General features: G+C 29.4%; 1 protein-coding gene across 1 annotated transcript; it reads right to left on the bottom strand.

Moving 5' to 3' along the window:
• Nucleotides 1-4,456: 4,456 nt before the first annotated feature.
• Nucleotides 4,457-6,122, bottom strand: LOC129919890 (uncharacterized). Its single transcript, XM_056000988.1, has 2 exons — nt 5,791-6,122; nt 4,457-4,734 (listed from the first exon to the last, which is right to left on the bottom strand). Exons 1-2 carry the CDS (start codon nt 5,894-5,896, stop codon nt 4,478-4,480), a joined length of 363 nt encoding a protein of 120 aa, XP_055856963.1. The 5' UTR covers nt 5,897-6,122; the 3' UTR covers nt 4,457-4,477.
• Between the last annotated feature and the right edge of the window lie 4,632 nt (nt 6,123-10,754).

The following is a 10,754-nucleotide window of genomic DNA, read 5'->3' as shown; positions in this document are numbered from 1 at the left end:
AATCCAAATCTATCAGACAAATTCCTTAGAATTTTCTAGGAACAAGGAATGGATTCCAATCACATTCATAGATGATTTAAATTCAAATCATTCAAACATGAAAGTAGAAATGACTGTGTCATCGTTCTTTGAATTTAGAGCAATATTTGACAGAACATCTTGATTATTTAATATTAGTATTCACAGAGGTGTTATGAAGGTTGAATGGTTAAACAGAAATTTTTCAAGTTTCCAAAATATAAAACAAAAAAAAAAATTCACTGTTGTGACTCACTCAATAATCTGTTAACATTGCCTAATTTATATGTTACACTTTTGGAACTTTGATTTCTGCTTCCGGGAGATATGTTAACACATGAGAAATATTTCGGTGGATATAAAACTGATTGAAAAGCCAACCATTCGGTTAAGTTTAAATTCCTTCAAAATAAATGGTAAGAGAAAAATTACTCGAGTGGGCCTGTGTTTTGATATATTTTAAGTTTGTGAAATCCCAATAAACTGCTTTTGAATAAGCCAAGAAACATTAGTGAAACCAAATAATTCAAACTGGAAGCTAAGATTTCCTGTTCCACTTAAAAAATGCCAGATCTCTAAGAGCGTTCTCCTTGTGGTACTCTCCTATAATGTCCTAATGTTATGATATACAATAATGCATATCAAGAAAATGACCGGGTTTGACACAGAGGTCACCCTAACTTAAGTTCTGAATTTTTACACGCTTTGATTGGTCACATATCTGGTAGGTGACATTGGTTCTGACCAATCAGAGCGTCTAAAAACTTAAAAGACATGCGCCAAACCCGCAGCGCCGATTGCAGGCCGCCTGAACCTAAGTTCTGAATTTTAAGAGGCTTTTATTGGTCAGATATCAAACAAAGTTAGGTGGCATTTGGTTACTGAACAATTAGGGCCTCTGAAAATTCAGAACTTTAGTTCAAGTGGCCTGCGTTAAGTGTGCCAATTTCAACGAAAATAATATGAAATGTAAACAAGTTTGAGCGATATTTCAATCATAGACAATGTGAAGTGAAGACAGGGGATTTTTAATAATTTTGGGGGTCATAATTGTAATTATTCTTCTATGAAAATAAATTCTTTTTGAGCATCTTATATTTTTCATTCAAAATCTTAGTTTTTGATTAAACTAAGTCACATGATTCATTTTAAGACACGACGTTGATGAATCATTTTCTTTAAAAATAACATATTATATGATAATCTTTATTAGTCTTGTATATTCTACTAGAAGAATGCTACCGAACTACACCTTTTTAATTGCTTAAAATTAATCTCTTGATTAGAATTTTTAATTTTCAGAAGAATAAAAAATGCCAATAATGGCTTAAACGAAGACATATAGTAGAAGCATGCGTCATGAGCGCGCTCATGAGTAAGTTAATTAAATATTTTAAAATGTTTAATAGTTTCTATTTTCAGAATTTGATTCTATTGATTGATAACAATTCTGCGACACATGCCGTGATTTTTAAAGCCACGATTCTTTCTTACGTATACAAAACAATATTCAAGGTAAACTTCTAGGCAATTATTTGTAACTTTTTTTGTATTCTTTGTGACGATGACGTTAATGTAAGCTTGAGCTTAAACCATCTTTTTATGATATACAATAATCCATCAATAAATCGGTTCATAAATTATATTTTTATTCTTTTACGTTCAAAAAAAGAAAAAAAAACCTGTAATAAAACTGACAATTATTTAAATGTGGTATGACCTTAAAGTTGTTTTTGTCGTCCGTTGGCATAAATAACAGTGTGCCGATACAACGGAAGTAGGGGCAATTTCTCAAACTACTACTTACTATTTGCCTATAGGTTCTTTTTTATGTTAAAAGATGATTGCAGTGGTACTTGTTTGGAAAAATATATCTGAAAGTGTTTATGATGAGTCAAGACCAAGAGTCCATGGAGGGTATACTGATAATTTTCTGCAAAATAAAAAATAAATACGTGGTTTAAATTTTAAGTGATGTAATTTCAATTGAGCTGGGGAGGTTGAAAGCCCTCATTAAAACGAGTTTATACATCTTGGAAGCTTAAATACTTAAAGCTTTTGTCATTTGCTTAACGAAGATCATGATGAGGTGCATGCAGATTTTGTTAAGTTGTTTGTTTAAAGCTATATTTGGAAAAAGTAATGTTTTTCCCACAGTTTGGTATTTTATATACACATAAATGTCTGGGGATTTTTTTGTGTGACGTTCGTACACGTAAAAAAAAATAATTTTTTTGTCTTTAACTATTTTGATAGTTGGTTGACACTGACATGAATATTAACGTATAAGATATGAATTCAACAACGTTAAAATGCTATTAGCTCCGTTCCATGAGAAGTGGTAGTTTACTCATGAGTAGATCTATAGTACCTACTACAATTAACACATGATCTTCTACTCGAGGAGATAGGAATGTGTAATTGTTGTACTAGATTTCTACTCACGAGTCAAGAGTAAAATGCCACGTCCAATGGAACAGGCCTATTGATGAAACCAATATAAACTACCTTGAACATAAAAGAAAAATCAATTTGCATTGTGTGACCTTCTACCTTCTTTCCAAAAATTTTGTCTGTAGTCAAAGTTTTCATCTTTTTTCATCGTTGTCTACTCATGAGTAGAAATCTACTACTACCAACCACACATTCTATATCTACTCAAACAGAAAGGTCATATGTTTTAATTGTATAGGTATAGTATTAGATCTACTCATGAGTAAACTTCAACCTCCAATGGAATAGGGCTAATATAAACAATAAACAAAAACCGTTCTAAAAATGTACTAAAAATAAAAATAGTTTACATTTTTATGGATTGCTCTTTTTTTCTGACATTTGTGCATTAAAACTTGATAATCCAGAAGGTAAAAAAAAAAAAATTCTTTTTATTATGTTGGACTTCAATTTCATTGCCTCTAACATACCGCAAACAAACTCTATTCGATTTCGAGTTAATACGCCCCTGTATGATAATGTCATTTATTAATAATTATGAATTTACTTGATTGATTGACTTTGATAAGTAAAATTTTCCACCAATCTGAAACCAAAACGATACCCACAAGGTACGAGTGGCATCATTTTAGGTGTTGTGTGTTGCTTACATTTCTAAACTGAACACACCTACTCGATTAGAGTTGTCAATCATCGTTTTTATTAAAGTCATGACGCAAACACCCGCCTGTTTAGTTTTATTTTTGCTTCGATTTTTATCATTTGGTTTATTGGTTGAATATGGATTAGATCGAAAGTAAACAAAAACAAATTAATTGTTCATTCTTATATTCTCTCGCTTGCAAAATTGCCATAACTGGCGCCCAACGTGAGTTGCATTTCTTTAATTTCATCGATCGATTTAATGGGTTTGACTTTTGAAAAAGTTGTCAGCGACTAAATAAACAAACACTGAGACCAAAAAAGTTTTATAGACAATACTGCCGGCATTTTGAATCTGTTTTATTTATTATGTTTGATCCAAATCAGAAGAGCATACTAATCGACTAATCTTGAAGGTGATATTTTAATGTTTTAAACTAGATTAACACGTGTAAATCCAGAAATAGTTAGCCGTGTAAATAAGTCAATAAATTAAAAAATTATCTTAGGAAAAAGAATTTCCAAGGTTGTCTGTTTCATTTGTATTGTTTTGTTTTCTGCCATGTAACCAGACATTTTTTTGAACGTCTATGAATACGGGTTTTTGTATTGAAAATGTTTTAAATAGACATTGTATATATGCAAATAATTGTTGATTATGCAAATAAATCTTGTTTATGTTTACGACCTGAAGGTCACTTTTGTAAACAATCCAATAATAAACAAGAAAAGTTCATTGTACTGGATGAACACAATCATCTTCAATATTCTTTTAGCATTTCAACCTACAAAATTGTAGTAGTTTAAAAAAAAAGTAAAAAGCCAATGATTTAAATTTTTTGTTTAATAAATTATTTTATTTTTGTAATGATTTTTCATTACGATTATTTTTTTGATTTTGTTTTGTTTTTTTTTTTTTCTTAAATTTTCTTATATACTAAATTACAAACAATAATTTGGTACAGCCTGCAAATATCGCATAACTTAGTTAATTTTTGACAAATTCCATCAACAAAGAAATTCATTGCCTTATAGTAATTTTAACACTTACATAATTTTTGTCTCTTAATTTTATAATAAATACTTTTTTTTTATAATAATTATAAAATAATACATTCAAACATTGAACGATTTTAAAGTTAACTATTCATAATAGTATTTGGATTTTTTGTTTTTTTTTTTTCTTTAAAATAAATGTTTGAATATTTTGTGTTTTCTTTTTTTTTAAATAAATAATTTTAACATCTAATGAGTTCAGAATTGGCCATATGCCAATTCAATGAGATTATGAAGCGTTTGGTACATCATCCTACTGTCTACAATCACGTTTTTTGTTTTGTTCTTTGTAATGTCACTGTCAAAATTATGCCGAAAATATGACATCTTCACCAGTTTTAAAATCTTTACAAACATATTGAGGACAACACTTGGGGAATCCCCATGATGGATCGGTTTTGAGTTCTTCACATTCTGGCATATCCATATAGGGACATGTTTCAATATTGATTGTCATTTGTTCAATATCACATGTTAATGCTGCACAAATTCCTTTTGGTTTGTATTCTTTGTTGGGCAACATTAATGTATGGGTAATTTTGTCATAACATCTACCAGGATATACTAAAAGTAAAAAAATAATAAAATGTTCATTAGTAAAATTGCTATTATTTTAATTTTTTGAATAAATATTTTGTTTAATCGGTTCAATTGACGTCAGCAAAATATACTAAATAACTAAATTTTGCAAAAAAAAGGCCGGAATTTAATGTCCAAAAAAACAAAAATCCTAACTGGAAATACAAGCTTTGAAATAATTATGGCAAGAATGTCTGACATAAACAGCTTTTTTTTGACAGAATATGTGATATCTGACGCAGTTTGAAATGACATTTAACATAATTCTTCGTTTTGTTGTTTTTGTAATATTTTCTGATTTAATTTGAACTTAACATATTGGGCGTGATTCTTAAGAAATATGTGTTTATCTAAATAAAAATGATTATTTTATTCAAATAACCTGATAGTGAAACGGAACCACAAAAATGTTGTTGTTTGTTTACGTTGAGTAAAATTGATTTACCCCAAAAAAGTTAAACCATTAAGATTTCTAAATGACATTTGAAAATTAGTGATTATCTCAAATGTCAATTTTGGCGTGTTTGTAAATTGATATTTAACAAATGTCATTTTAATGACAAAACTTCACTACTTTTGTTAAATTGCCATTTATTAATTTAAACTTTAAAATACAATGTCATGGTAGTAAACCAATGACAAAACCAATTTTAATAAAAAAAATTAAATTTTAATTTTATGATTTAACTCTCACTGAACGTGTTCATATTGATTGATTGGTTTATAATTAGGTCGACACCACAATGAGTGTGCAAGCAGCTATAAAAATAATCATGACTAAATAAACGTAAGCATGATAATTTAAGCCGGGTTATTACGTGTGCATATAAATATTGACAAAACAATCATGCATTGGAATTTACTTTACTGTTGGCTTACGATGGATTATGTCTTGTTGAATAATACAAGTTTTAGCAGTTTAAAGCCCTGCCCACAATAAAAAATAAGATTCGCTGACTCAAAAGTGACAGCTAACGTCATTATGTCAATAAATTGAACCGTTAATTTTGTATAAAATAAAAACAAAGTATGTATACTAACCAGGATGGAAGTAAGCGGGTTGAGAGAAAACAGCAGCGTTTGTATAACTGATTGCAAAAACGATGATGAGAGCACTGAGGACTGCACTAACTTTTAAGCACGACATTTTTAGCTTTGTTTGTTTGTTTGTTTTTTGTATTGCAGATTTAAATCACTTAAAAGTTTTTTTTTAATTTTTTTTTTAAAGCACTTGTTTGTTTTTTTATCTTTTTGTATTCTAAGCTTTTTTTATAAACTTTAGATAGTGTCTTTTTGTATAAGCTTTCTTTAAAGATTCTTAGGAGTTGTGATCACTTTGAGGTCTTGATTCAGACTGAAGATACTTTGCTAAGGCGGGCTCAATATAAATAAGAAAATCACCAAAACAACAAATTCTTCTTCGATACGTTGTTTTTTTTGTCTGTGTATTATTTTTTTTGTTGTATTTCTTTTTTTGTGTCGTTTTCATACCATTTTGACTTGTGCTTCCTACGAAAAGGTGCTTTGAGATGATTTGAGACTATTTTAACTGTCAAAATGACGAAAGCAAGATTCTGTGTGGAAGATCTTAGAAGATCTTTTAGAGAAGAATATTATACGTGTAGGTGTTGTGTTAATAAAAGTATCTTAAAGAGGAACCAGTCTAAATACCTTTGAATTTATTAAGCACACAAAATAAAAACAAAAAATGAAATGAAATAAATTAATAAAATAAAAACAAACAATAGAATTAGAGAGATGGGTTTATCCAAGATATATGAGAGCACAGAGGCGCCCATATGGGTTATAATAGATCCGTTTGAAAGTTATATATCATACGCAAACCGTTGAGAAGGCGCGCGGGTTTTTTCGATTTAAAACCGGCTTGTTGTTGTTTTGTGATAAATTCTTTTGCATTCCACAATTTTTGTTATAATCCAAGAGTTTTTTTTTTTAGTTACACCTGACGAATTAAATTTATGCAGCTTATGATATGAATGAGTTTATTTTTCATATTTATTTTTGCACGCATTTTAATGCTACTTGGTAAGTGTATCAAGTTCAATGGACTGACCGGTTACCGGCATTTATTGTTGTTGACATTGAAAGCCCTTAAAAATGTTTGTTTTTTGTATTCGTTTTATTATGTGTTCTGCTTCAATAAAATGGAAAGTTTTAGGTACATACCTACATTTTTTTTAACTCTTATGGGAGGTTTAAAATAACTCTGATTGGTTGGATGGAAGTTAAAGATAGGGAGTACCTATGTGATATAATATAGATTTAACAAAAAGGAGGAGGCAGTTAATCCTGAAGCTACTTTTTCGATTGATAATGATCGTGGAAATGTTGATTGCATCAGTTAATTACATTTTTAAAAGCCTACGTTAACATTTACAGATAACGACTTATAATAGTGGATTTACATTGATCGTATGTTTCAATTAGCAATGTTTTATGCAATGTGATTTTCAATGGAACGTACTTTCAACAAAATCAATGCAATTCGTATCTACTCGGACAAAAGAGCAGAGCATTAGTGAGTAGTTCTAATAGTTAATGTACTACATCAGCTTCGTTCCCTTTCAGGCTGTAGTTTACTCATGAGTAGAACTAGTACTACAATTAACGCATGCTCTTCTATTAGACGTGTAGTTGTTGTACTAGATTTCTACTCACGAGCTATCATATACTCATGAGTAAACTCTATAACCTTCAAAGGAATGGGGCTATTATTGGCTGCGTTCATTTGAAGTTGGTAGACTACTCATAAGTAGAAATCTAGTACAACTAACTACACAAATTCCTATCTACTCGAGCAGAAGATCATTTATAGACTGTAGTCCTAGATCTACTAATTATCTACTCCAAACGAACGCGGCTATTAGCCCTGTTCCTTTGGAGTTAGTAAAATAACTAGTATTTTATTAGCATCTACTCCGACAGATAAGAGCATGAGACATGAGTAGATCTAATAGTAAATGTACTAGAATTTAGATCACCCACTCAGGGCTAGTTTACCACTTTCAAAGGAACGGGGCTATTCTTTAAATAGATCTGTTTGTGTACTTTCTGCAATAACATAAAAATTGTGGAATAGAGAATAAGTATTTATAAAAATTTAGTTTGAAGATGAAAATTATTTCTTGGGGTAAAAGAAATAGGAAGTAATTTGTTCTCTTACAAGAAAATTGTATAGGTATCTGTTATTATTAACTGTGAAAACATTTAAATTTTAATTTAAAAAAACGTGACAAGATAATAAAATAACGCACCAGCTTATATAGAAACACTTGACCATTTGTGTGTGAAAAGATTATCTTCATATATGTAGGATGTAGCTTAAGCTTAAAGCATTTTTATACAATAAAATAAAATAATAAAAGCAATTCGAGGGATATAATTTCAGTTGCGGAAGTCCGAGATGTTGTATAGCTAATTGACGATGACATAAATCAAAAACATTCACTCTTGTTTCAATATTTCCGCAATTCGATGAATATAAATCTGAAAGAAAAAGCCCAACTCAAGGTCACAACAAAATAATAATTTCGTCTGATAGACCACAGGAATTCGCCGCGAAGTATACAAATCAAGGGCAAATCATTACAATAATGGGACCTCTGGCTGAGTGTTTAATAACGTATATGAAAACTAAGTTTCTTTTATTTTCTTCTATTAAGTCAAGCAGACAAAGACTTATTTTGATGTGTGAACTTTGTGGTTTCTCATTGGTCAGATGAAAAAATAAATACAGATTACAGGGCACAGCACACACTAGATTTAAATAGGTAATTTAATTACTTTACCGAGAATCATAAACCCTAAAAAAAAAAAAAATGAGAATCATAAACTTACTTGAATAAAATTGAGACTTCGTTTTATAACCTTAGGCCTAAAAAAAACTTTTTGTTTAATAAATATACATATACACACATAATTGTTGCAGAAAAAGAAATAAACAGATGAATTTAAGTTCTACTTTTAGATTCTATCATGTAATAAATATTTGAATAAAATCCAAATTATTATAAAATGTAGGCGTTTTAGTTGGAATTTCGGTACAAGATAGATTGCAACACGAGACATATCACAACGGGTTCTTAATATTTTTTTACGAATTTCTCATATTGTTTTTAAGACCATTTGCGAATCAAACAGGTTTTAAAACTACTCTAAGAATTTGTTTACCTTTTAACTCCAATGTTTATTATGTTACCATAAAATATGCGGCGACGTCTTCACGGCGCCTTTTTTGTCATTTAAATTTCAAGGCATTTGAAATGTAGACTAGAATTAACAAGTTTTTGAGACCTAACTTAAAAGCTATATCCTGTTTGTTGTTATTATTTTTTTTAGTGTAAGGTAAACAATAAAAAAAAACATTGTTCCATACCTCTTTTAAGGCATCATAAGTCATTATAGTTTGTTTACAAAAGATAATATATCACCCTTTGTAATGGCAGTAAAACTGACAGTTCAGTGGTTTTGATTTGGCGATACCAAAACCTGATGTCTTAGATTTCCTGTTTATTTATTACTTCAAGTCTGTTTTTGGCCAATTAGTTCTTTCAGTCGAAACAAATTACAACAATTAGTTACTTCTGAAGACCAATTCTATGAAATCGTCAACAATCAAACTAGAATAAGTTAATAAACGTCCAGACCATGTGACGTATGAATTTAAAACAAAATTCAAACTGTCAACAAAATTCCTATAAATTATATTGCTGGTCATTTTTTTTGTTTTTGTATTTTAATTCCGGGTAAATGTATAAAAAAACTTCTTGATGAGCTCTGATTTAATTAATGATGTTCTAAGACAGAAAACAAAAATTTTGTTAAATTTTTCGACCTTGAAAAATGTATGAATTTTCTAGATTAACCATTTTGTATGGATAATTTAAATTTTATTGTGAAATTGCAAATCAGCTTTAAAAAAACGATTTTAAATCCTTCTTTATGTTTATTGTAGATTTATGAATATTAAAATCCATAAACTGGATTAAATTTAATATTTTATGGAACAGTATTAAGAGTTGACAGTGGAATAGTTTAAAAAAATAAATGAAAACGAGAAATTTAAATGACGCAAATTCATAACTGACAATCACTGCATCTCGTCCAGTTACTTTTTTGTTAGTTTACGACCTAGAATGCGTTCCTTTGGAGGTCTACTCATGAGTAAATCTAGTACTATCAACTGCACATATCTACTAGAGCAGAAGAACGTGGTTTTAATTGTAGTACTAGATCAATTTATAATCTATTTCAAAAGAATGCGGCTAGTGTTCTACTTTAAATAAACCATTTATAACTGTTAGCTTCAATAGTTTCTTTGTAGGTGGTAGTTTATTCATTAGTAGATAATCTAGTACAATTACTACTAGTACTATTCATGCATGGAAATTGCATTAATTTCGTTGAATGTGCTTTCCATTGAAAATCGTCTATATAAAAAGTTATAGGAACTGTCAAAGACCATATAAATAAATAATGTTTAAATAAGTACGCCCTGATGCGATGGAGAAAATAATAAATTAAATGTCATATAAAAATAAAAACTTAATTTAGTCGTAACAATCGGTTAAACTAAGGTTAAACAATAGTATACCTATAAAGCACATATTCGTATGTATATCCATCAGAAGTTAATGTCAGACAAAAATAAAAAGTAGTTTCCCGAAATGACTTTATCGACGATTAACCGATGTTTGCATTTGCCACTTAAAATTTCTAATTTTCTTAACACTATAGAGATACTACATATAGTTATTCTAAAATTTACATTGGAATAAATAAATTTGTTTGCACAAAAGGGGCCTAACTCTTTACATTGTGCTTTTGTTTGTAAACATTAAGCTAATATTGGCATTGAAGTTTATTTAAATTTAATTTCATCTACAGGTGTTTTCAGTCCCGTGGTCAGTCGATGATGTATTTATTAAAAGAAAATAACTTTATAATACTCTTGAAATAAGTATCTCTCCTACTTTTTGAAGGCC

Source organism: Episyrphus balteatus, chromosome 4 (assembly GCF_945859705.1).
Source record: "Episyrphus balteatus chromosome 4, idEpiBalt1.1, whole genome shotgun sequence".
Classification (NCBI taxonomy): domain Eukaryota; kingdom Metazoa; phylum Arthropoda; class Insecta; order Diptera; family Syrphidae; genus Episyrphus; species Episyrphus balteatus.
The sequence above is the reverse complement of the archived record's forward strand: the minus strand, read 5'-3'. Positions and strand labels throughout refer to the sequence as shown.